A 22,477-nucleotide genomic window follows, 5' to 3' on the forward strand; every position below is an offset into this window, starting at 1 on the left:
CATACACTCATTCCAGGCTGCAAAAATTTGTCTGGGAGGAAAAGATTACATGACAGTGAGAAGGCTGGAAATTGGAGACCCACTGCCCCAGGCCCCAGTCTCACTGATGTCTAGGAGACCCAATTCTCCACCAAGCTTCTCTAAGAAATCTGGGAGACCCCAGGCCCACAGCTTCCTTCACCCATCACAATCGCTCACATATACAGTTTGTTATGAACTAGGCACTTTTAAAAACATTTTTCCTCAAAAAAGCTAAATGAGGTAGATATGATCATCCCCAATTTACAGATGAGGCAACGGGGAAGTTAAATCGCTTGCTCAAAGTCACACATCCAGCAAGTGACAGAGCTGGGATTCAGACCTAGGCAGTCCAGGTCAATCATGGCCGTCATGATCATCACCATCATCTCTGTTCTTAGCTGTGATCGTATATCACCTGCTTGATAGATAATGCCTTGTTCTTTTTTGTTTTTCTTTTTTTTTTTTTTTTTTTTTTTGAGACGGAGTCTCGCTCTGTCACCCAGGCTGTAGTGCAGTGGTACAATCTCAGCTCACTGCAACCTCCACCTCCTGGGTTCAAGCGATTCTCCTGCCTCAGCCTCCTGAGTAGCTGGGATTACAGGACCCCGCCACCACACCCAGCTAAGTTTTGTATTTTTAGTAGAGATGGGGTTTCACCATCTTGGTCAGACTGGTCTTGAACTCCTGACCTCAGGTGATCTGCCTGCCTCAGCCTCCCAGTGTGCTAGGATTACGGGCGTGAGCCACTGTGCCCGGCCCAATGCCTTGTTCTTTCATCCAGCTATGTGTTCCCTGAGACCAAGCCTCAGTCTTTCCCCTCTGTAGCTGCCCTGTGGGTTCTCTGCCAAGTGCCTCCACCTCCAAATAGTCCAAGGCTAGAGGGGAGCATAGCGAGAAGTGCTTGGTGCCCCCGGGCTCGATGTCTCCTGCCCGAGTTCCCCCTCCTCAAATTCCCTCTCCAGAAGAGATACCCCTTCTAGGCTGGAACCTGCACTCACGGGTGGGAGGGCCTCGCTTAGTACATACTTAGTCTGGGCAGCTGTGCCCTCAGAACCAGGCCCTGAGGCTGGGCAAAAAGGACACAGCTGTTGGGCATCTCTGAGGTGGGCCTCAGCTGCCAGGGGTGTGGAGAAAGGCCATTGTGAGCCCTGCAGTGGACCCAACTCAGCAGGGTCCTGCCAGCTCCCGCCACTGCCCATGGGGGCGGTTCTTTTCCAGCTTGGGCCAGTGTGGGGGGAGCCTCTTCATGGCTTGTTTAAGAGCTGCTAGCTGGCTGCAGCCTGCACCCTGAGGGTGCCCACAGAACTGGTGTCTCCAGACATGCAGGCCCGAGGGGTCAGCATGGGCAGTGGCTGACCCCCCCCTTCCCCCCTTCCCAGCCCCTAAAACTTGCTGGCCACAGCTGCGGCACTAAGGAAGTGCAGGAAGTCCTGAGCAGCCAGCTGAGCCCCCCGCCCCCCACCCCAACCTCAAGCTGACCCCAGAGGCTGCGCAGGGGGGGCAGAGGGGCGGAGCTTGGGTATTAACAACTGGAAAAGTATGAAGAACATTGCTGCCAGTCCCCAGCTCTGAGACAAGGACAGGGGTAGATCGGGGGTAGCAACAGGGTGAGAGAGAGTTACAGACTGGCAGAGAAACAAGGAGAGAGAGAGGGAGAATCAGACACTGCAAGACAGAGCAACAGAGAGACAGAGTTAGAGAGAAATTCCAAGTCAAAAGTACATATCACTCATACAGACACTCACCAGCCGATGGCCTCTTAAGGAAAGCTTCCAAGTTTGGACAGGAGGGTACAGGTGGGAAAAAGGGCCAGACTCAAGGTGGGGCGCAGGAACTCAGCTGGAGGTGACTGACTGTTCCCAGGAAAGACCCAGGCAAATGACTCAGAGCAGGGGCAGTTAGACACCCCTGAGCTTTTAGGGTAGGGAGGAGAGCAGCTCTCCCCTTCCCCAACAGTCAAGAGAATCCTAGCTTCTAGAAGTCACTGGACACTGCTTTGAGCCCATGACTCGGCCCTCTGGAACCCCCCTGAACCCACTGTCTTTGCTCTTGTTTCTCTGTCCCTCTAAAAGAAAGAAAGAAGAAAAAAAAACAGCCCATTCCCGCACAGTGGCTGAGCCTAGAGGAAAAAGGGGAGGAGGAACTGAAGGGGAAAAATTTGTGATTGTGTGCATCTAAGTGTGTGCTCGGCTGCACAGGCTGCAGTTGTGTGCATCTGGGGTTGTGTGGACACGACTGTTGGTGTGGACCTGCAACTGTGGGGACCTGGGCCTTGTGAACTCGTTCTGCACCTGAGTTCAGGGGACCATGTGCAAATGAGTGCACCTGTGTCTGCAGGTTCCACAGTCAATCAACTAACAAGTATTTACAGAGCAGCCCTTGTGCTAGGCTCTGGGTGGGATCCAGAGCTCTTTAAGTGATTCTCCCAGGTCTCCAAGAGCTCACTGTCTAGTAGGGTGGTATCTCAAGCGATAGAGACCAAGAACATGTCATTGGGAATGCATGCTTTGCACCATTACGCAGGAACACCTTTTCATACAGCCCAATTTAATATTCTTGGGAGCAAGGGTTTTGTTGCCTACAGAACCTCAGAGCTCCACAGTAAAGAGTCCAGGAAAATACTTGTTGCTAAGTTGTGTATACATGTGTTGATGTGTAACTGTGTTTGCATCTGACTGAGTGACAGCGACTGTCACGGCAAGCAATGATGTCTGTGTGACTGGGCTCATGTGAGCACGTGTGTGCCTGTGAGTGACAGGGTCTTTTGTAATTGTGCTGCTGTGTGCAATTGCTCTGTGTGCATGCATGCATGTGACAGTGACTTTTTATGTGTGGGTGACAGCAACTCCTCCTTGCCCCAGTGTGTGACAGCATCTACGTGTGACCCTGTGCGTGGGTATGTGCATGGATCGGTCCCCATGCTCTTGGTCTCCCATGGGTATATCCCACCCCTCAGAGCTCCACGGTGCAGCAGCAGCCTGTCTCTTCCCTTGTCCCCATGTGGGTGTGTCCAGTAGCTCCTGTCCTTGAGTCTGCCTGGGTGTCCCTGGATGTGCATGTGGCTGTCTGTGTGGACATATCTCTGTGTCTGCGTGTCACTTTTGCTTCCCCCCTCATTTTGGACAACAGCCCCCTTCATCCCCTCCCCCTCCTGGAGCCAAAGCCAGCACTGAGGGGCAGGCTCCCACCTCACTGGCTTTCCTTCTGTGTCCCCCACCCCCACCCCTGGAACGGTGGTTCTTTCAATTGCCCCTGTCATCCCCCCAGGCCTTTCTTTCACGCTGGACAAGGGAGGGCCCCAGATGGAGAAGGGGCACCAGAGACACGTTGCAAGGGGAGGGAAACAAGGTGGGGTACACACACACAGGTCCATTTCTCTCTCTCCTCCCCAGCCAGCAACTCTCCTAATCATCTAGGCACCACCAAGTACACCCCTTCCACACACACATTCCCCCCAACAACCGCGTTTTTGCAATTAGCAGTGTTGCAACCAGACAGCCATGCTCAACCGGGAGGCGGGTGAGGCGGGGGAACTTCCCTCTCCCCGGACCCGTGCAAGCCCACCCGCGCCACCGCACTCATACTGCCCTCCGCAGCTGGAGGCAGCTTTGCAAAGGCCACTCGGGCCTCAGAGGCTAGGGGTGGGGGCTGGGGGGGCAGGCCTCCGGCGCACCGTAAACAAACCGCGGCGCGGCGGGCGGGGGAGCTCCGGCGGCCGGCAACGGGGCCCGGCCCGGGAATGCGCAGCAGACTGGCCGGACAGAGGCCGGGCGGGCCCTCCAGGGGGAGGCTCGGACGCCATCTCCGCCTGCGAACCCCGGGGCCCAGCGACCTCCTAGCAACACCTCCCTTCCCCAGGGCGTCAGTTGCAAGCTCCCGGGCTCGTGACAGGGTCACTGGGGCGCCAGGAAAGGCTGAGGCTGGCAGCGGGCACCCCCTGGGCGCCCCTAGCCCGCCTGGGAGCTGGCCACGGAGCCCCGCGGCTTTGCATAATCAATCGCAATGCATTTGCATATTAATGCCCCCTCGCTCCCTCCTCCTTACCTCGGCGTGGCGCGCCGGACCGGGCTGGGCAGCGACGCGGGGGTCTCAGCTCCCCGTGCTGGGGGCGTCCATGGGGGGCCGGTGGGGCCCGGGCCGCCCGCCTCCTGCGCCCGGGTGTGAGTGCGAGTGAGCGCGGGGGGGGCGGGGGGCGAGTGTGGCGGCCCCGCGGCTCCTCCGGCAGAGGCGGCGGCCGCTCTGGCTCCTCCCTCCCCCGCCCCGCTCCGGCTGGGGCTCGGGCTCGGCGCGCCCGGCCGGCTCGCGGCTGCTCCCTGCAGGCCGCCTCGCCGCCGCCCGCCCCCGCCCCCCGCCCCCTGCCGCGCCCCGGGACCCCCGCCAGAGGCCCGGCCGCCCCTCGGCCGCCTCTGCCCCGCCCCGCTCGGACTCGCCCTCCCCAGCCCGGGCGGCTCCCGCAGGAGTGGGTACTTGGTGACATATTTTGGAAAAGATGTCATTAAAAAATAGCCTTTGCTTGCCGGGAGAATTGGGGGGTTTTCGGGTGTGCACCGTGAGGGTGGAGGAGGAAGTATCGACGAGCAGCCTGCACCTTATACATCGGGGAGAAAGTCTAAACACCAAACGCTTGCAGGTGTAGTTTGTTTGGGAGTTCGGGTCCCTTCTCCGCCAGTAACTCACTGTGTGACCTTGACAAATCGCCACTGCTGTCGGGGCAGAGCTTCCTCAACCTTCAGCTGCGAGGGCTGGGCAGGTGACCCCTGATGTCCTTTTAACTTCAATCATCTTACGTTTTTAATCCTTGTGGGGGTTCATTCCCTGTTACCTCCCTCCCGTCTCATTTCTAACATCAATACCGATCCACTGCCTCCCTTTTCCAACGTCACCCTTCTCCATATAGGCTCTTTCTATTCTCTGTCACCAGCCATTTCCCCCAACAATCTGCTCCCTCTCCTGAGCTCGGGGAGGGGACAAGATCTGCCATACCCCCTCAATTCCTAGCTCCCGGGTGGTGGTATTTCCCCCCATGTTTGCTCCCACAAAAATCCAAATGGTACCAGAGTCAATCTAAGGAAGACGGTGGGCTGCATACAAATGGACCCCCTAACCCAACCCAAAGGAGAGGTCTCCACCATGCCAGCCCCACCCCCAGCACACACATACACACACCACACACCTGCATTCATGGACATAAAACCAACCCAGTGACGCCAGAGCACCTTTCATCTCAGGATCTCCTAGCCCCAGGCCGAGCCCTAATTACCCCAGCACCCCCCTGGCCCCGCCGGTTCCCCTGCTGTCATTAGCCCAGTTTTACCAGCGGGGGCCACAGCCTTCCCACGGCTCTCAGGGTGGGGCCCTGGCTACATAGTCTGCTCTTGGGGAGGGGTGTGTGAGTGTGTGTGTGTGTAAGTGTGTGTGTGTTAGGGGGAGCTGCTCGGCTAATCGCCCAGTTTATACTGGGCAGAGTCACTTGGCGAGTGTGGGATTCTGAGCCACAGCTTACCCAAGTTGGGCTGCCCTTGCTCATGTCTTAGTCTCAGCCACCTGCATCCTCAGTGCTGTTGGAACCACTTCTTTCACAGGGGGTGCTGGAGTTCGTAATGCTTGGCGGAGGGGAGGGTACCTCTCTTGGGGTCCCTGGAACCATGGAGATGAGAAGAGCAGCTGGGATGAAACCTATGGCGTGCAGAGTGCAGTGGTGGTGTTGAGGGCATGCCATGGGTGAAGGGAGCCTGTGGTGTGCAGTGGCAGCTGTAATGGGGGATTGAGGCTGCAGCGTACGGAGCCTCCAGGCAGTAAGCGAACCTGTGTTCAGTCTGGGCTCACAGGAGACAAGCAACAGCTGCAGTGTGGGGCAGGAGGCTGCAGTGTGCAGAGTCAGTGCAGTGAGTGGAATGAGGTGCACTGAGGTTGGCTGTCTGCCAGTCGATGCCACCTCCTCGGTGATCAGGTTTGGCCGGAACCCTGGGGAGCAAGGCTGCAGTATGTAGTGCTCAGGGTCTGTACTCTACCCTGTATGGAACTAGTCCCTTGGAATTGGGCTGCTCAAGGAGCTGGGAGGGAATCCCAATGCATGAGATACATTTATACTCTGCATCACAAAGGCAGAACTAGGAGGCAGTGAGGAGGGCCAGCAGTAATCTGGATCAGGGCAGGAGTGATGGTGTCCAGAGGGGGAGGAGGAAGGTGCTACGGTTTTGTCTCTCTTCCATTCTGGCTTTCCCCACCATATCTCTCTTTGATGCAAGGCCCTATAATGTTGGGTGGTGACGACTTTCTGAAATCCTAAACCCAGAGCCATAGAAAATGAAGTGCCTCCTGTTCCACTTTTTTTTTTTTTTTTTTTTCCCTGAGGGGCAGAGTGGAGCACTCAAAGACAAGGGTTTACCAGTCCCATCTTCTGCTTTTTAAAATTTATTATTATTATTATTATTTGAGACAGAGTCTTGCTCTTTTGCCCAGGCTGGAGTGCAGTGGCACAATCTTGGCTCACTGCAACCTCCGTCTCCTGGGTTCAAGGGATTTTCATGTCCTAGCCTCCCAAGTAGCTGGGATTGTAGGCATGTGCTAGCATGCCCAGCTAATTTTTGTTTTTTTGCTTTGTTTTGTTTTGTTTTGTTTTTTTGGTAGAGAAGGGGTTTCACCATGTTGGCCAGGCTAGTCTTGAACTCCTGGCCTCAAGTGCTCCTCCTGCCTTGGCCTCCCAAAGTGCTGGGATTACAGGCATGAACCACCGTCCCCGGCCACCCCCATCTTCTTTTTACCTCTCTCTTTTTCTTGGGCTCCCAGTATGGACTGGTGACAGGTCTGGGCAGGGCAAAGTGAAGGGCACACTGCCTTCAAAGCAGGCCTCTCCCCAGGTGCCAGGATCCAGCCCATGTCTGGGTGTATAGCCACTGTCCCTGTGTTGCCTCATCTGTCCTCCCACCCCACTCACCCTGCCCACCCATTTCTTGAAGCTGCTAGCTCTTCTCAGATTGAGTTCATCCTCAGCTCCTTTTCCGTCCTTGTCATGAAACCCCCCCCACCACCAGGGCTGTCCCCTCCCATTCCCCACCTCTGCTTCAGAGCATTCCCCGAATCTATGAGGAGGGTAGGGGTGGCATGAATAAGGCTGGATAGACCCTCCAAGAGGATATGTCTGATGGCCCCTCCAGCTGAGATTTCCGTTGCTAAGGAGGTAGCAGGAACAGCCTGTTCTCTGGGCTCCCATCAGAACAGCCATGCCTAGGCCCCTCCCTCTCTCCCTCCATCTCTCCCTCCCTTCCTTCCAGACTGTTGCTAGGAAGCACCCTAAGATTTCTTGAGGATACGACCCCTAGGAACCAAGGTATCCAGATATCTTTCTGAAGAGGTTTTTTTCAAAGTCTGGCAGCTAAAACGCCACACAGCATCCTCTACCCCTGCTCAAAAGCCTTACACATCTCTAGCAGTTTGGGGAAACGGGAGACAGGCCCCTCTACCAGCCACCATGGAACAAGCTCTGTGGCCTGGGCCTCAGTAAATCCCTTCCTCTATCTCATCTTGACCTCTTGGACCCTAGGTCAGCAAGTGATGACATGTCCAGCATATACCTCTAGACTCTGCAGACAGAGCTGAACTTATTGGGGGTGCTCTGGAAAGACAGCAGAGGAAACTGAGGTACTACCAGCCAAGATAACTCAAAGCTCAGATGTTTCTCCCTCCTAGGGGTTTCCCAATCAAAAAGAGTGGTGCAAATGGAGGAAAGAAAGTTGGAGAGCAGGCTGGGCAAGGTGGCTGACATCACCAGTATTTTGGGAGGCTGAGGTGGGAGGATCTCTTCAGGTCATGAGTTCAAGACCATCCTGGGCAACATAGTGAGACCTCCATCTCAAAAAAAAAAAAAAAAACAAAAACAAAAACCCACAAATTATCTGGGTGTTGTGGTGCAGACCTTCAGTTCTGGCTACTTGGGAGGCTGATGCAGGAGATGAGAGACTGGCAAATTAGCAATTACCTGATAAGAGAAAGTGGCCACTTAATTCTCCCCTTTGTCCCATCAGGCGCTATTGCTATGGGTCACAAAAGAGGGAGCCAGGGAAGGGACCAGGCCTGGCTGAGCCTTGCTTTTGGTAGCTAAGGTGAGAAATGGAAAAAGAAGCTGACACCTTTTCCAGGCTGTCTTTCAGGGTTTCTCCTAATTTTATTCATTAATCTGACACTGTTTTTGTTTGTTTGTTTGTTTGTTTGTTTTTTCCTGATGGAGTCTTGCTCTGTCACCCAGGCTGGAGTGCAGTGGTGTGATCTTGGCTCACTGAAAGCTCGCCTCCCGGGTTAACACCATTCTCCTGCCTAAGCCTCCCGAGTAGCGGGGACTACAGGCACCCACCACAATGCCTGGCTAATTTTTGTATTTTTAGTAGAGACAGGCTTTCACTATGTTAACCAGGATGGTCTCGATCTCCTGACCTCATGATCCGCCTGCCTCGGCCTCCCAAAGTGCTGGAATTACAGGCGTGAGCCACCGCACCCAGCCTGACACTTTTTTTTTTTTAAGCATTTAATATGTGCCAAGTATTAGATTCCCCAAATGCTCCCAGCTTCTGGTTTCACTTTCCCTTAGAGTCTTCTCATCCTATCTTTGCCAGCAGGAGAGAGGAGAGGAGGGGGAGCAGGGAAGTCTCCTTTACCATCAGAGTTTGGGGCTTACCTTTCCGCAGTTCTCCCACTCCAGTTAAAGGAGGGGATAGGGTAGTATGATATGGAAGCCAAAAGTATAAAGCAGAGCAGCTCTCAGGGCCTGGAGGGAGGGGCCATACAAAGGAAATGGCAGGCTGCCCTCCCTTCCCAGCCACTGTCCGGTCCGGGCCTCAGGATCACAGCACTTCTCTTCTCTGTGCTGGGAGTATGGAGAGAGAAGGCGTCCTCCAGGGTGTTAGAGGGGAAGCTATTCCAAGAGTTGATTCAAATTCTGCCTTTCACTCTCCTGGGGCAGTGGGAAGACAGAGACAGGCAACTGTGGGGGATCCAGGGGTTGTCCCTGAGTCCCTGAGGTGCAGCCACCTTGCAGGCCTCTTTCCCATCATTCCCTCCCCCAGATAGACAGAAAGCAGGGATTTTGATTTGGTGACTGGTATGAGGAGGAGACTGGTTTGGAGCCAGCTGTGTATAAGTGTGTGGGAGTGACTGTCTTTCTTTTCCCATCCACCTGCTGCCCGTAGTGGGGGGACCCAGGCAAGCTTCCAGAGGAAAATGTTCCACTTAGGGAAAAGGAATGACTCAGTTTCCCTATGGAGAGAAGGGAAGCTGACACCCTCTGTGCCTTGTATGCTTTACCAACGATTTCAGTGTTTCTGGGTTTTTGGGTCTGGACTCTTGCCACTTTTCTTTATACTGTTTTCTAGCCTAGATAGATAAGGAATGTTCCCTTCCCTTTGGGTACCCAGAACCCTGTTCCTTGCCACCTCTTACCCCACTCTGGCCTAGCTGCTTTTCTGACACTTCTCCAGGGTTGTCATATCACTCTGACTGGTTGACTTCCACCTTCCCCTCTTCTCTCTCTAGCCAAGGTAGGCAACAAGATGAAGAAAGAGGTTGGGGCTCGGGACTAGGAGGGCAGAGATGGGAGCTCGGCCCCTGTCCCTGTTGAGAGGAAATGAACAGCAAAAGAAAGTGGGGTAAGTAGGACGGGGCTTTGAGATGGGCTGGAGGGCTTTTTTTTTTTTTTGAGACGAAGTTTCGCTCTTGTTGCCCAGGCTGGAGTGCAATGGTGCAATCTCAGCTTACCGCAACCTCCGCCTCCTGGGTTCAAGCAATTCTCCTACCTCCATCTCCCGAGCTGCTGGGATTACAGGCATGCGCCACCATGCCCGGCTAATTTTGTTTTTTAGTAGAGATGGGGTTTCTCCATGTTGGTCAGGCTGGTCTCGAACTCCTAACCCCAGGTGATCTGCCTGCCTTGGCTTCCCAAAGTGCAGGGATTACAGGTGTGAGCCACCGCGCCCGGCTGGGGGGCTATTTTTTTGTACACCCAAAGGAAATGTTAGCATCTCTCTTCACCCTTTGGAGGATTATCATGGGGTCCCATGCTTGCAGTGAGCCAGAGAGCCCAAGGGGGTCCCTAGGAAGATATTGTGGTGTGGAAGGAAGAGGTGATATAGGAAAGGCTGCCTCTGATGTTTACAGACTAGAGAGGCAGGGAGGTCAAAGTGGATAAACTAAAAACGGTCCTTGCCCAGAGCTAAGGGAGCCCTTGTACATAGGAGTCCAGCCTTTGGGGAAACCTTGCCAAGCCTAGAGAAAGGGCTGCTGGTGGGAGGTGGGGAGACAGAGAAGGCAGATGGCCTGACTACAAAAGCCGCCTCCCTGTCACTGCGAAGTGGGGAGGAGGCACCTCCCTAGAAATCTGCCAGGCTCCCTGCCAGAGGGAATGGTTTGAGCTCAAAATATCATCATCCTCAGGGCCCAAATAGTCCCCAGTCCTGTGTAGACCGGACGCACAGTTGACAGCTTCTCTCCAAGAGAGGCATTTTGGGCTCTGAGGTATGCGACAGGGGCTCCAGGATGATCCAGGAATGGCTCCAGGTGGAGGGCCTTAGGCTGCGGCTACAGGCACAGAATGACAGCAGGGGAGCAGGCAAAGGTAGAGTGAGGGGCCTGGGAGAACAGGGGAAGTCAGATATGTGAGAGACTGAGGAGAAGCAGGGTTTGTGGCAGTCTCAAGTATGAGTGGAGTGGCCGGGGGTCATCTGGAAGGTGAGGTGAGGAATCCGTATTTCCCTCCTTCCTGCTTTAGAAGCTTTGGCAACATATATTTGGCAGCTGTTTTGTATACACACTATTCCCCAATGGTGTCACTTGGGCAGGCACAAAGGGAGCCTAAGAGAGGGGTGTGCATTGAATGTATGGGGAGGAAGAAAGGCCATAGGCAGTACCAACCGCAGGAGGACATGATCTGACCCTCCTTCAGCCACACTCTCCCCTTTGGAACAGAAGTTCTTGACTCCCTGTTTAGACCATTCTCCAGACACCCAGGGCGCTGTAATTCTCTGCCCAAATGGCCACAGTTTTGCTTCCAGAGCCTTAAGTGGGCTGCTCTCCCAGATTTATCCTCCCAAGGACTGATTTTGCCACTCAAAGGGTGAGCAAAGAATGGTTGTTGGAGGCTGGGCACGGTGGCTCACACCTACAGTCCTAGCACTCTGGGAGGCCAAGGTGGGTGGCTGAGGTCAGGATTTTGAGACCACCCTGGCCGACATGGCGAAACCCTGTCTCTACTAAAAATACAAAAATTAGTCGGATGTGGTGGCACACGCCTGTAATCCCAGCTACTTGGGAGGCTGAGGCGGGAGAATTGCTTAAACCTGGGAGGCAGAGGTTGCAGTGAGCTGAGACTGTGCCATTGCACTCCAGCCTGGGCAACAGAGCAAGCCTCCATCTCAAAAAAAAAAAAAAAAAAAGAATCGTTGTTGAGGAATACAGATTGAGCTTGAACTTGTGAACTAGGATATTGGGCCCTGGCTAAAGGCCTCCATGTTTATTTATTTATGTATTTTGGTAGAGCTGAGAGTCTCATTATGTTGCCCAGGCTGGATTTGAACTCCCGAGCTCAAGTGATCCTTTCTCAGCCTCCCGAGTAATTTACTCTTATTCCTGGTTGTAAATGTTAGGGATGACCAGTCCATAGCATGGGGAGGGATGAGGGCTATGCATAAGAAGGCTCAGACATTGGAGCCTCCAGAGGTGGGTAACATTTGCTTTCGGGTTTCTCACTGGGGGAAGGAAAGGCTATGGCCAAGGCCCTGGGCATAATTTATATATGGATCTTTGGGATAAGCAAGATTTAAACAACAACAACAACAACAAGAAACTTAAAAAAAAAAGTTTTTAATTTACAGGAAAAAAATGGAAGGTAATAGAGGGTCCCCACATATTCTGCACCCAATTTCTCTTTTTATTAACATCTTAGCATTAGTATTATGCATTTGTAACAACTAATGAACTAATATTGATACATTATTATTAATTAAAGTTCACCCTTTATTTAGATTTCCTTAGTTTTTACCCAGTATTCTTTTCCTCTTCCATGATCGCATTCAGAAAACCACATTACATTTAGTCATCAGGTCTCCTTAGCCCTCTTAGTTGTGACAGTTTCTCAGAATTCCTTTGATTTTGATCACCTTCACCTTAGTTTCCTCTTTACTTTCCCTTGTATCCAAGCTGTATGGAGGGCCTGGAGATTCTGATAGGACTGTAAGATTCGGGGACGGTGATATGTGTGCAACTAAGGCACCTCGGTGTCGCTTTTAGAATATAGTTGTGGAAATGAGAATAGCTCTGGTAGCTCCAGGGGCTTAGGAGAACAGAAAGAGCCCAGGAAAGGAGAAAGACCTTATTGCTGAACGCCACACCCTTGCCCCCACGCCACACCCTTGCCGCACCTACTAACTAGGGGCTAACGAATGAAAGGGTGTCGGAATATGATGGAGAAGCCCGGCCGACAGTGACGTCGTGGGCGACGCCGGGTTGTGAGCGGCCTTTCGAGCTCCCTCGAGTCCCTGAGTCTCTGTAGTGCCTCAGCTCCTGGATGTCCTCCCTTAAAGGAGAAGAACAATGCGGGCCGACTAGACGAGTCCCTTAGTTTCCTCGCCAGCGCAGACAAATACGGTTTCAGTCCAAGGAACTACCATTCCCAGAAGACAGCGGGGCGTTCCTTGCTGCATTCCTATTGGTTGGCGTTTGTTACTCCCAGCCAATAGAAAGTGAGCTTCTTGACAAGTGCCAAAATGGCGATGCCTACCACCTAGAACTGGATTGTGCGGTAGGCTTAAATTTGGGGAGGTGGTGGATGAAAAGGAAATTGGGAGATATAGTTACAGGGCTGGAGAAGGTGGAGGAAATGAGGGAGCAAATCTGGACTTGGAATGGTGGTGGCCAACGGACGCTTTTAGAGCTAAGGGCGTAATTAGGCAACCAGGACTGCCTTAACTCCTTGATGCCCTCTTTAATCTATTAGTCCCTTTGATACTTCTTTATTTATTTATTTGAGAGACGGAGTTTTGCTCTTGTTGCCCAGGCTGGAGTGCAATGGTGCGATCTCGGCTCACCCCAACAACCTCCGCCTCCCGGGTTCAAGCGATTCTACTGCCTCAGCCTCCCGAGTAGCTGGGATTACAGGCATGCACCACCAAGCCCGGCTAATTTTGTATTTTTAGTGGAGACGAGGTTTCTCCATGTTGGTCAGGCTAGTCTCGAACTCCTGACCTCCGGTGATTCGCCCGCCTCTGCCTCCCGAAGTGCTGGGATTACAGGTGCGAGCCACTGCGCTCGGCCGATACTTTCTTCTTAGTGCCCCAGTTTAAGGAAGGGCGGTTCAGGAGGAGAGAGTCTGACAGGATCTTACCTTATCCCTTTAGCTCTTTTTCTTTCAAATTCGTCTGCCTCGCTTAAATCTTCCCGCATCTTCTCCTTTCTATTTAATTCTGCCTTCCCCGGTTCTCCTTAGAACCTCATGTCCTTTTCTTTAGCTCCATTTCTTTCACCTCAAAGCTGGCCGCCACCGCTGCCACCTGCTCAGAGTGAAATAATGAAGGTGGTCAACCTGAAGCAAGCCATTTTGCAAGCCTGGAAGGAGCGTTGGAGTGACTACCAATGGGCAATCAACATGAAGAAATTCTTTCCTAAAGGAGCCACCTGGGATATTCTCAACCTGGCAGGTCTCAAGTGAACTGGGAAAGAAAGATGGGAGGGATAAACCCAGAGAAGTTGTAATCACTCAGTTGTGTTTTGCTATTCCTCTTGCAGATGCGTTACTAGAGCAGGCCATGATTGGACCATCCCCCAATCCTCTCATCTTGTCCTACCTGAAGTATGCCATTAGTTCCCAGGTAAGCTTCCCGCAAACCCCCACCAAGAAGTGAGAGTTCTGGGGGTAAAAAACTTGGAGTGCATTTGGGCCCCGGTGGTTCATGGCTGTAATCCCGGCATTGTGGGAGGCTGAGGCAGGCGGATTGCTTGAGCCCAGGAGTTCAAGACCAGCCTGCGTAACATGGCAAAACCCAGTCTCTACCCAAAAATACAAAGAGTTACCCCTGCGTGGTGGTGCCCCTGTAGTCCCAGCTACTTGGAAGGCTGAGGTGGGAGGATCACCTGAGCCCTGGGAGGTCGAGACTGCAATGAGCCATGATCCTGCCACTGCCCTCCAGCCAGAGCAACAGAGTGAGACCCTGTCTCAGGAAAGAAACAAACAAACACAATTTGGGGTGCAGTTGTACAATTGTCAGCTTACTCTTTCTAGATGAAAGAGTAAGATTCTAGATTGATCTGTTTGAACAGATCATTTCACTGAGTTTCAGTGTTCTCATAAAAATAATAATACTTCATTTGTTGTGATGAATATTACATTCACTTATTCTGCTGGGAGTGGTAGCAGGTAGCACAGGCCTGTGGCCCCACCTACTCAGAAGGTGGAGGTAGGAGGCTTGCTTGAGCCCAGGAGTTTGAGGCTACAGTGAGCACTGATTGTGCCACTGCACTCCAGCCTGGGCAACAGAACAAGACTCCGTCTATTAAAAACAACAACAAGCAAAAGAAAAAAAGAGGATTACATTCACTTATTCTATCAACAAATACTCATGAATGCTTTTATGTGCCAGACAGTGCTAGCCCCTGGGGAATATAGCTGTGAACAAAACCCGATGTCAGTACACAGAGAATTTAGTGGGTAATATAGACATGTAAAAAGCAGTCACTAGATGGGTTTATGATAAAGATTAGGATAGAGTACAGATGCTCCTCAACTTACAATGGGGTGATGTGCTGATATACCACTCATAAGCTGAAAATGTACTTAATACACATAACTTGCCAAAGGTCATCTACCTACCTTTTTTTTGAGTCAGAGTCTTGCTCTATCACCCAGGCTGGAGTGCAGTGGCGTGACCTCGGCTCACTGCAACCTCCGTTTCCCGGGTTCAAGCGATTCTCCTACCTCAGCCTCCCGAGTAGCTGGGACTACAGGTGCCTGCCATCACGCCTGGCTAATTTTTGTATTTTTAGTAAAGACAGGGTTTCACTATATTGGCCAGGCTGGTCTTGAACTCCTGACCTTGTGATCCACCCGCCTTGGCCTCCCAAAGTGCTGGGATTACAGGTGTGAGCCACCGTGCCTGGCCATCTACCTACCTTAAATGTGCTCAGAACACACTAACTTACAGTTGGGAAAAATCATCTAACACAAAGCCTGTTTGTTTGTTTGTTTATTTATTTATTGAGACGGGATTTCGCTCTTGTTGCCCAGGCTGCAGTGCAATGGCTTGATCTCGGCTCACTGCAACCTCTGCCTCCTGGGTTCAAGTGATTCTCCTGCCTCAGCCTCCTGAGTAGCTAGGATTACAGGCGTCCGCCACCACACCCGGCTAATTTTTGTATTTTTAGTAGAGATGGGGTTTTACCATTTTGGCCAGGCTGGTCTCGAACTCCTGACTTCAGGTGATCCACCCACCTCGGCCTCCCAAAGTGCTGGGATTGCAGGCATGAGCCACCACGCCAGCCTTATTTTTTATTGATTGATTGATTGATTGATTGAGGCAGAGTTTCGCTCTGTCACTAGGCTAGAGTGCAGTGGCATGATCTTGGCTTACTGCAACCTCTGCCTCCCAGGTTTAAGTGATTCTCGTGCCTCAGCCTCCTGAGTAGCTGGGACTACAGGCGTGTGCCACTACGCCCAGCTAATTTTTGTATTTTTAGTAGAGATGGGGTTTCACCATGTTGGCCAGTATGGTCTTGATCTCTTGACCTCGTGATCCTCCCGCCTCGGCCTCCCAAAGTGCTGGGTTTACAGGCGTGAGCCACTGTGCCCGGCCGCCCAGCCTTATTTTTATTTTTTGAGAAGGAGTCTTACTCTGTCACCCAGGCTGGAGTACGGTGGCACAATCTTGGCTCACTGCAACCTCTGCCTTTCGGGTTCAAGCAATTCTCCTGCCTTAGCCTCCCGAGTAGCTGGGATTACAGGCGCCCACCACCAATCCTGGCAAATTTTTTTTTTTTTTTTTTTTTGAGACAGAGTCTAGCTCTTGTTGCCCAGGCTGGAGTGCAATGGCGCGATCTTGGCTCACCGCAACCTCTGCCTCCCAGGTTCAAGCGATTCTCCTGCCTTAGCCTCCCAAGTAGCTGGGAGTACAGGCGCATGCCATTACACCCGGCTAATTTTGTATTTTTAGTAGAGACTGGGTTTCTCCACGTTGGTCATGCTGGTCTCGAACTCCCGACCTCAGGTAATTCGCCTGCCTTGGCCTCCCAAAGTGCTGGGATTATAGGCGTGAGCCACCACGCCCAGCCAGAAGTGCAGATTTCTTATGTGCATACATTGCATCGTGGTGAAATCTGGGCTTTTAGTATACCCATTACCCTAGTAGTGAACACTGTACCCAATAAGTAATTTTTCAACCCTCACCCCACTCCCACCTTCCCACCTTTTATATTCTCCAGTGTCTGTTAGTTCACTCTATATGTGCACACGTTGTGTAGCTCCCACTTATCAGTGAGAATATGTGGTATTTGACTTTCTTTTTATTTACTGAGACGGAGTATTGCTCTGTCGCCCAGGCTGGAGTGCAATGGCTGATCTCAGCTCACTGCAACCTCCTTGACTTTCTATTCCTCAGTTATTTCACTGAGGATAATGGCTTACATGTATGAGCACTTGAAGTACAATTTCTACTGAATGTGTATCTCATATTTTTTTTTGAGACAAGGTCTTACTCTGTCACCCAGGGTGGAGTGCAGTGGCGTGATCTCTGCTTACTGTGACCTCCACCTCCTGGGCTCAAGTGATTCTTCTGCCTGTCTCCCGAGTAGCTGGGACCACAAACCTGCACCACCACACCCAGCTAATTTTTGTAGTTTTAGTAGAGACGGGGTTTTACTGTGTTGGCCAGGCTGGTCTCGAACTCCTGACCTCAGGTGATCCACTCACCTCGGCCTCCAATGAGCCACCGTGCCTGACCTGAATGCGTATCTCTTTTTTTTTGAGACGGAGTTTCACTCTTGTCCCCCAGGCTGGAGTGCAGTAGTGCGATCTCGGCTCACTGCAACCTCCATCTCCTTGGGCTCAAGCAATTCTTCTGCCTCAGCCTCCTGAGTAGCTGGGATTACAGGCGTGCACCACCATGCCCCGCTAATTTTTGTATTTTTAGTAGAGACAGGGTTTCACCATGTTGGCCAGGCTGGTCTCTAACTCCTGACCTCAAGTGATCCATCTGCCTCGGCCTCCCAAAGTGCTGGGATTACAGGCTTGAGCCACCACGCCCAGCCTGAATGTGTATCTCTTTTACACCATCATAAAGTCGAAAAATTAAGGTGGGGTGTGGTGGCTCACGCCTTAATCCCAGCACTTTGCAAGGCCGAGGTGGGCGGATCACGAGGTCAGGAGATCGAGACCCTCCTGGACAACATGGTGAAACCCCGTCTCTACTAAAAATACAAAAATTAGCCGGGCATGGTGGCGAGTGCCTGTAATCCCAGCTACTTGGGAGGCTGAGGCAGGAGAATCGCTTGAACCAGGGAGTCAGAGGTTGCAGTAAGCCAGGATTGTGCCACTGCACTCCAGTCTGGTGACAGAGCGAGACTCCATCTCAAAAAATAAAATAAATAAAATTAAAAAATAAAGTCAAAAAATTGTAAGGTGAACCATTGTTAAGTTGGGACTGTCCTTGTTATGAGAATACATGGGAAAGGCACCCAGTCCAGTGTGAACAATCAAGGAAGGCTTTGTGGAGGAAGTGATGTTTAAACCAAGACCTGAATGTTGAGTGTGAGTTAGCCGGCACATTGAGGAGAGTTTGTGTGCAAAGCAGAGAAAAGCATATGTACACGGTGGGAGGCAAAAATCACATAATGTTGTTCAGGAACTGAAAATAATTTGGTATGGCTAGAGAAAAGGAGTTTGCTCTCAGGACCCCTTTTTCTTTTCTTTTTTCTCCTTTTTCTTTTTTTGTATTTTTTGTGGAAACGGGGTCTCACTATGTTGCCCAGTCTGGTCTTGAACTCCTGGCCTCAAGTAATCCTTCTTCCTTGTCCTCCTAAAGGCTGGGATTATGAGTATGAGCCACTGTGCTCAGTCCCTGGACCCCTTTACAGTCTTAAAAATTTTGAGACTTTTCTTAAATATATTTGATTGTATTTGATCTCATGCCTCCCTAAAATGTATAAAACCAAGCTGCACCCGACCACCTTGGGTACATGTTTTCAGGACCTCCTGAAGGGCCATGGTTACTCATATTTGACTCAGAATAAATTTCTTCAAATATTAAAACATATATATTATTGGCCAGGCATGGTGGCTCCTGCCTGTAATCCCAGCACTTTGGGAGGCTGAGGTGGGTGGATCATCTGAGGTCAGGAATTCAAGACCAGCTTGGTCAACATGGTGAAATTCTGTCTCTACTAAAAATACAAAAAATTAGCCGGGTGTGGTGGTGCGCACCTGTAATCCCAGCTACTCAGGAGGCTGAGGCAGGAGAATCGCTTGAACCCGGGAAGTGGAGCCTGCAGTGAGCCGACATCATGCCACTGAACTCCACCCTGGGTGACAGAGCAAGACTCTGTCTCAATAAAAAATAAAATGAAATAAAATTAACTGGTCTGTTTGTTGCACCTTGAATAGATCTTTTATCTATGCATGATTTTTGTCACATCATGAATTGGTAATTTGGACAATATCCATGACTAAGTTATATAGATATTACAATTGTTGATGCATTTAATAATATCATATTCTCACATGTTATGGAGCTTCCAGGACAATCCACTGTACAATTGTGAGAGAAAAAGAGCAAAAAGGTAAACAGTATCTTAGTAGTATTTTAAAAATAATTTTGACTTCCTAGACCCCCTGAAAGGTCTTGGGGACCCTGAGGAGTTCCTGAACCGTACCTTTAGAACTGCTAGGCTGGCACTTTAAGGAGGAGAGTGGTTTAGGGAGAGAGAATGATAAGATTGTAACAGACTTTTGAGTGATGCTAAGGAATTTGGACTTTATTTTAGGGTGACAAATAATCATTTAAAGGGTTTTAAGTGGAGGAGTCACATGACAAGGCTTCCGTAAAAATATACATATTTTAATTAACATAGCATAACATACAAAGATCTTGTGCTGGGCGCAGTGGCTCAATCCTGTAATCCCAGCACTTTGGGAGGCCGAGGCGAGTGTATCACCTGAGGTCAGAAGTTCAGGACCAGCCTGACCAACATGGTGAAACCCCGTCTCTACTAAATATACAAAAATTAGCCAGGCGTGGTGGTGGGCGTCTGTAATCCCAGCTACTTGGGAGGCTGAAGCAGGAGAATTGCTTGAACCTGGGAGGCGGAGGTTGCAGTGAACCGAGATCGCGCCATTGTGCTCCAGCCTGGGCAACGAGCAAAACTTCGTCTCAGAACATACAAACATCTTAAGATCAATTCAGTCAGGGTTTTTTTTGTTGTTGTTTTTTGTTTTTTTTTTATGAGATGCAGTCTCGCTCTGTTGCCTGGGCTGGAGTGCAGTGGGGCAATCTCAGCTCACTGCAACCTCCGCCTCCCAGGTTCAAGCTATTCTCCTGCCTCAGCCTCCGGAGTAGCTGGGATTACAGGTGTCCTCCACCACGCCTGGCCAGTTTTTTTGTATTTTTAGTAGAGACGGGGTTTCACCATGTTGGTCAGGCTGGTCTCGAACTCCTGACCTCGTGATCCACCTGCCTTGGCCTCCCAAAGTGCTGGAATTACAGGCATGAGCCACCACGCCCGGCCTATTTAGTGAGTTTTAGCAATTGTATGTACCCATGTCACCAGCATCCAAAATAAGATACAGAGCATTTCTGTTCTCTCAGAAAGTTCCCTTTTACCGCTTTCTAGTCCACTCCCCTCTCCCACAATTGCCTTTATTTGGATTTCTTAGTAATGTAGTCAGATGGGATATAGTTCGTATACTGTCTTTTGTTTAACATAAATGTTTTTGAGATTTATTATTTATGTTGTATATGTTAGTAGTACATTCTTTTCATTTATTTTTTTAAATTTGAAACAGGGTCTTGCTCTATTACCCAGGCTGGAGTGTGCAATGGCAGGATCACAGCTTCCTGTAGCCTCATCCTTCTGGGCTCAAGTAATCCTCCTACCTCAGGTTCCCAAGGAGTTGGGACTACAGTCATGCACCACCATGCCTGGCTAATTTTTAAATTTTTTTGTAAAGATGGGATCTTCCTATGTTGCCCAGGCTGATAATTTTTACATTTTTGTAGAGACGGGGTCTCCCTTTGTTGCCCAGGCTGGTATCAAACTCCTGGGCTCAAGCGATCCTCCTGCCTTGGCCTCCCAAAGTGCTGTGATTACAGGTGTGATCCACCCATGCCTGGCCTCATTCTTCTTCTTCTTATTTTTTAACTGCTGAATAGTATTTCTCAGTTGACACATATATTTTTTTTTATTAAAAATTTTTTTAGGCTGGGCGCAATGGCTCATGCCTGTAATCCCAGAACTTTGGGAGGCCGAGGCGGGCGGATCACGAGGTCAGGAGATCGAGACCATCCTGGCTAACATGGTGAAACCCCGTCTCTACTGAAAATACAAAAAATTAGCCGGGCGTGGTGGCGGGTGCCTATAGTTCCAGCTACTCGGGAGGCTGAGGCAGGAGAATGGCGTGAACCCGGGAGGCGGAGCTTGCAGTGAGCAGAGATCGCGCCACTGCACTCCAGCCTGGGCAACAGAGCGAGACTCCGTCTCAAAAAAAAAAAAAAAAAAAATTTTTTTTAGAGGCTGGGCGTGATGGCTCACGCCTGTAATCCCAGCACTTTGGGAGGCCGAGGCGGGTGGATCATGAGGTCAGGAGATTGAGACCATCCTGGCCAACATGGTGAAACCCCATCTCTACTAAAAATACAAAAAATTACCTGGGCGTGGTGGCATGCACGTGTAGTCCCAGCTACTCGGGAGGCTGAGGCAGGAGAATCACTTGAACCCGGGAGGCGGAGGTTGGAGTGAGCCAAGATCGAACCACTGTACTCCAGCCTGGTTGACAGAGCGAGACTCTGTCTCAAAAAAAACAAAATGTGTAGAGTCAGGATCCTTGCTTTGTTGCCCAGGCTGGAGTGCAGTGGCACAATAGTGGCTCACTGCAGCTTTGACTTCCTTGGCTCAAGCCATCCTCCTGCCTCAGCCCCCCAGGTAGCTTGGACTACAGGTGCGCACCAAAACACCCAGCCAATTTTTGCATTTTGTGTAGAGACACGGTTTCGCCATGTTGCTCAGGCTCATCTTGAACTCTTGAGCTCAATCTACCCACCTTGGCCTCCCAGAGTGTTGGGATTATAGGCGTGAGCCATGGAGCTCACCCCTAAACCACTGCTACATAATATTCCATATGTACTTTTTTTTTTTTTTTTGAGATGAAGTCTTGCTCTGTCGCCGAGGCTGGAGAGCAGTGGCACGATCTTGGCTCACTGCAACCTCCTCCTGTCCCCGCCGCTGGGTTCAAGTGATTCTCCTGCCTCAGCCTCCCAAGTAGCTGGGATTACAGGCATGTACCACCACACCTGGCCCATTTTTTAATTTTTAGTAGAGACAGGGTTTCATCATGTTGGCCAGGCTGGTCTCAAACTCCTGACCTCAAGTGATCTGCCCGCCTCGGCCTCCCAAAGTGCTGGGATCACAGGCTTGAGCCACTGTGCCTGGCCCAGCCCATATGTACTTTAATTTAGGTTGTTTGTAATTTTTTACTGTTATAATCAATGTTTCACTGAATATCCTTATACCTACCTGTCTGCATATCTCGAAGTATTTCTCTAGGGTGGATACCTCACAATGGAATATCTGATTTGAAGAATATACACATACTAAATTATAGTAGATCCTGCAAATTTCCCCCTGAAAATGATTGGATTAGGTTATACCCCATCCGTAATGTCTGACAGTATTTCCCCATACCTTTGCCAACGCTGGATATAATTTTTTTTTTTTTTTTTTTTTTTTTGAGATGGAGTCTCGCTGTGTCGCCCAGGCTGGAGTGCAGTGGTGCAATCTTGGCTCACTGCAAGCTGCACCTCCTGGATTCACGCCATTCTCCTGCCTCAGCCTCCCAAGTGGCTGGGACTACAGGTGCCCACCACCACGCCTGGCTAATTTTTGTATTTTTAGTAGAGATGCATTTCATCTTGTTAGCCAGGATGGTCTCGATCTCCTGACCTTGTGATCCGCCCACCTCGGCCTCCCAAAGTGCTGAGATTATAGGCGTGAGCCACCGCGCCTGGCCAGAATCTTTTAAAACTTTTTCCAGAGGCAAATAATTATATCATATTATAATGTGCATTTTCTTTTCTTTCTTTTTTTTTTTGAGATGGAGTCTCCCTCTGTCGCCCAGGCTGGAGTGTAGTGGCATAATCTTGGCTCACTGCAACCTCTGCCTCCCGGGTTCAAGCAATTCTCCTGCCTCAGCCTCCCGAGTAGCTGGGATTACAGGCAT

The 22,477-nt window shown here is 50.8% G+C and overlaps 2 protein-coding genes across 16 annotated transcripts in view; one reads left to right on the plus strand and one right to left on the minus strand.

Moving 5' to 3' along the window:
• Positions 1 to 4,273, minus strand: part of THRA (thyroid hormone receptor alpha) — a 31,049-nt gene extending 26,776 nt beyond the window's left edge. The window contains exon 1 of the mRNA XM_034941932.3: positions 4,066 to 4,273. The gene's annotated coding sequence lies outside the window, so the exon portion shown is untranslated. The remainder of the gene's footprint in view (positions 1 to 4,065) is intronic.
• Positions 4,274 to 11,860: 7,587 nt separating this feature from the next.
• MED24 (mediator complex subunit 24) overlaps positions 11,861 to 22,477 on the plus strand; it is a 35,929-nt gene continuing 25,312 nt past the window's right edge. For 8 of the 15 annotated variants that reach the window (XM_063599058.1, XM_063599059.1, XM_034941937.3 and 5 more), the window contains exons 1-3: positions 11,861 to 12,805; positions 13,512 to 13,700; positions 13,789 to 13,871. In XM_063599058.1, coding sequence (XP_063455128.1) covers positions 13,571 to 13,700; positions 13,789 to 13,871 — 213 coding nt within the window. In that variant the 5' untranslated portion in view covers positions 11,861 to 12,805; positions 13,512 to 13,570. The remainder of the gene's footprint in view (positions 12,806 to 13,511; positions 13,701 to 13,788; positions 13,872 to 22,477) is intronic. The other 7 variants (XM_063599057.1, XM_055101069.2, XM_063599061.1 and 4 more) reach the window with 3 other exon arrangements.

The sequence above is a fragment of the Pan paniscus genome, chromosome 19, assembly GCF_029289425.2.
Source record: "Pan paniscus chromosome 19, NHGRI_mPanPan1-v2.0_pri, whole genome shotgun sequence".
NCBI classification, from domain to species: domain Eukaryota; kingdom Metazoa; phylum Chordata; class Mammalia; order Primates; family Hominidae; genus Pan; species Pan paniscus.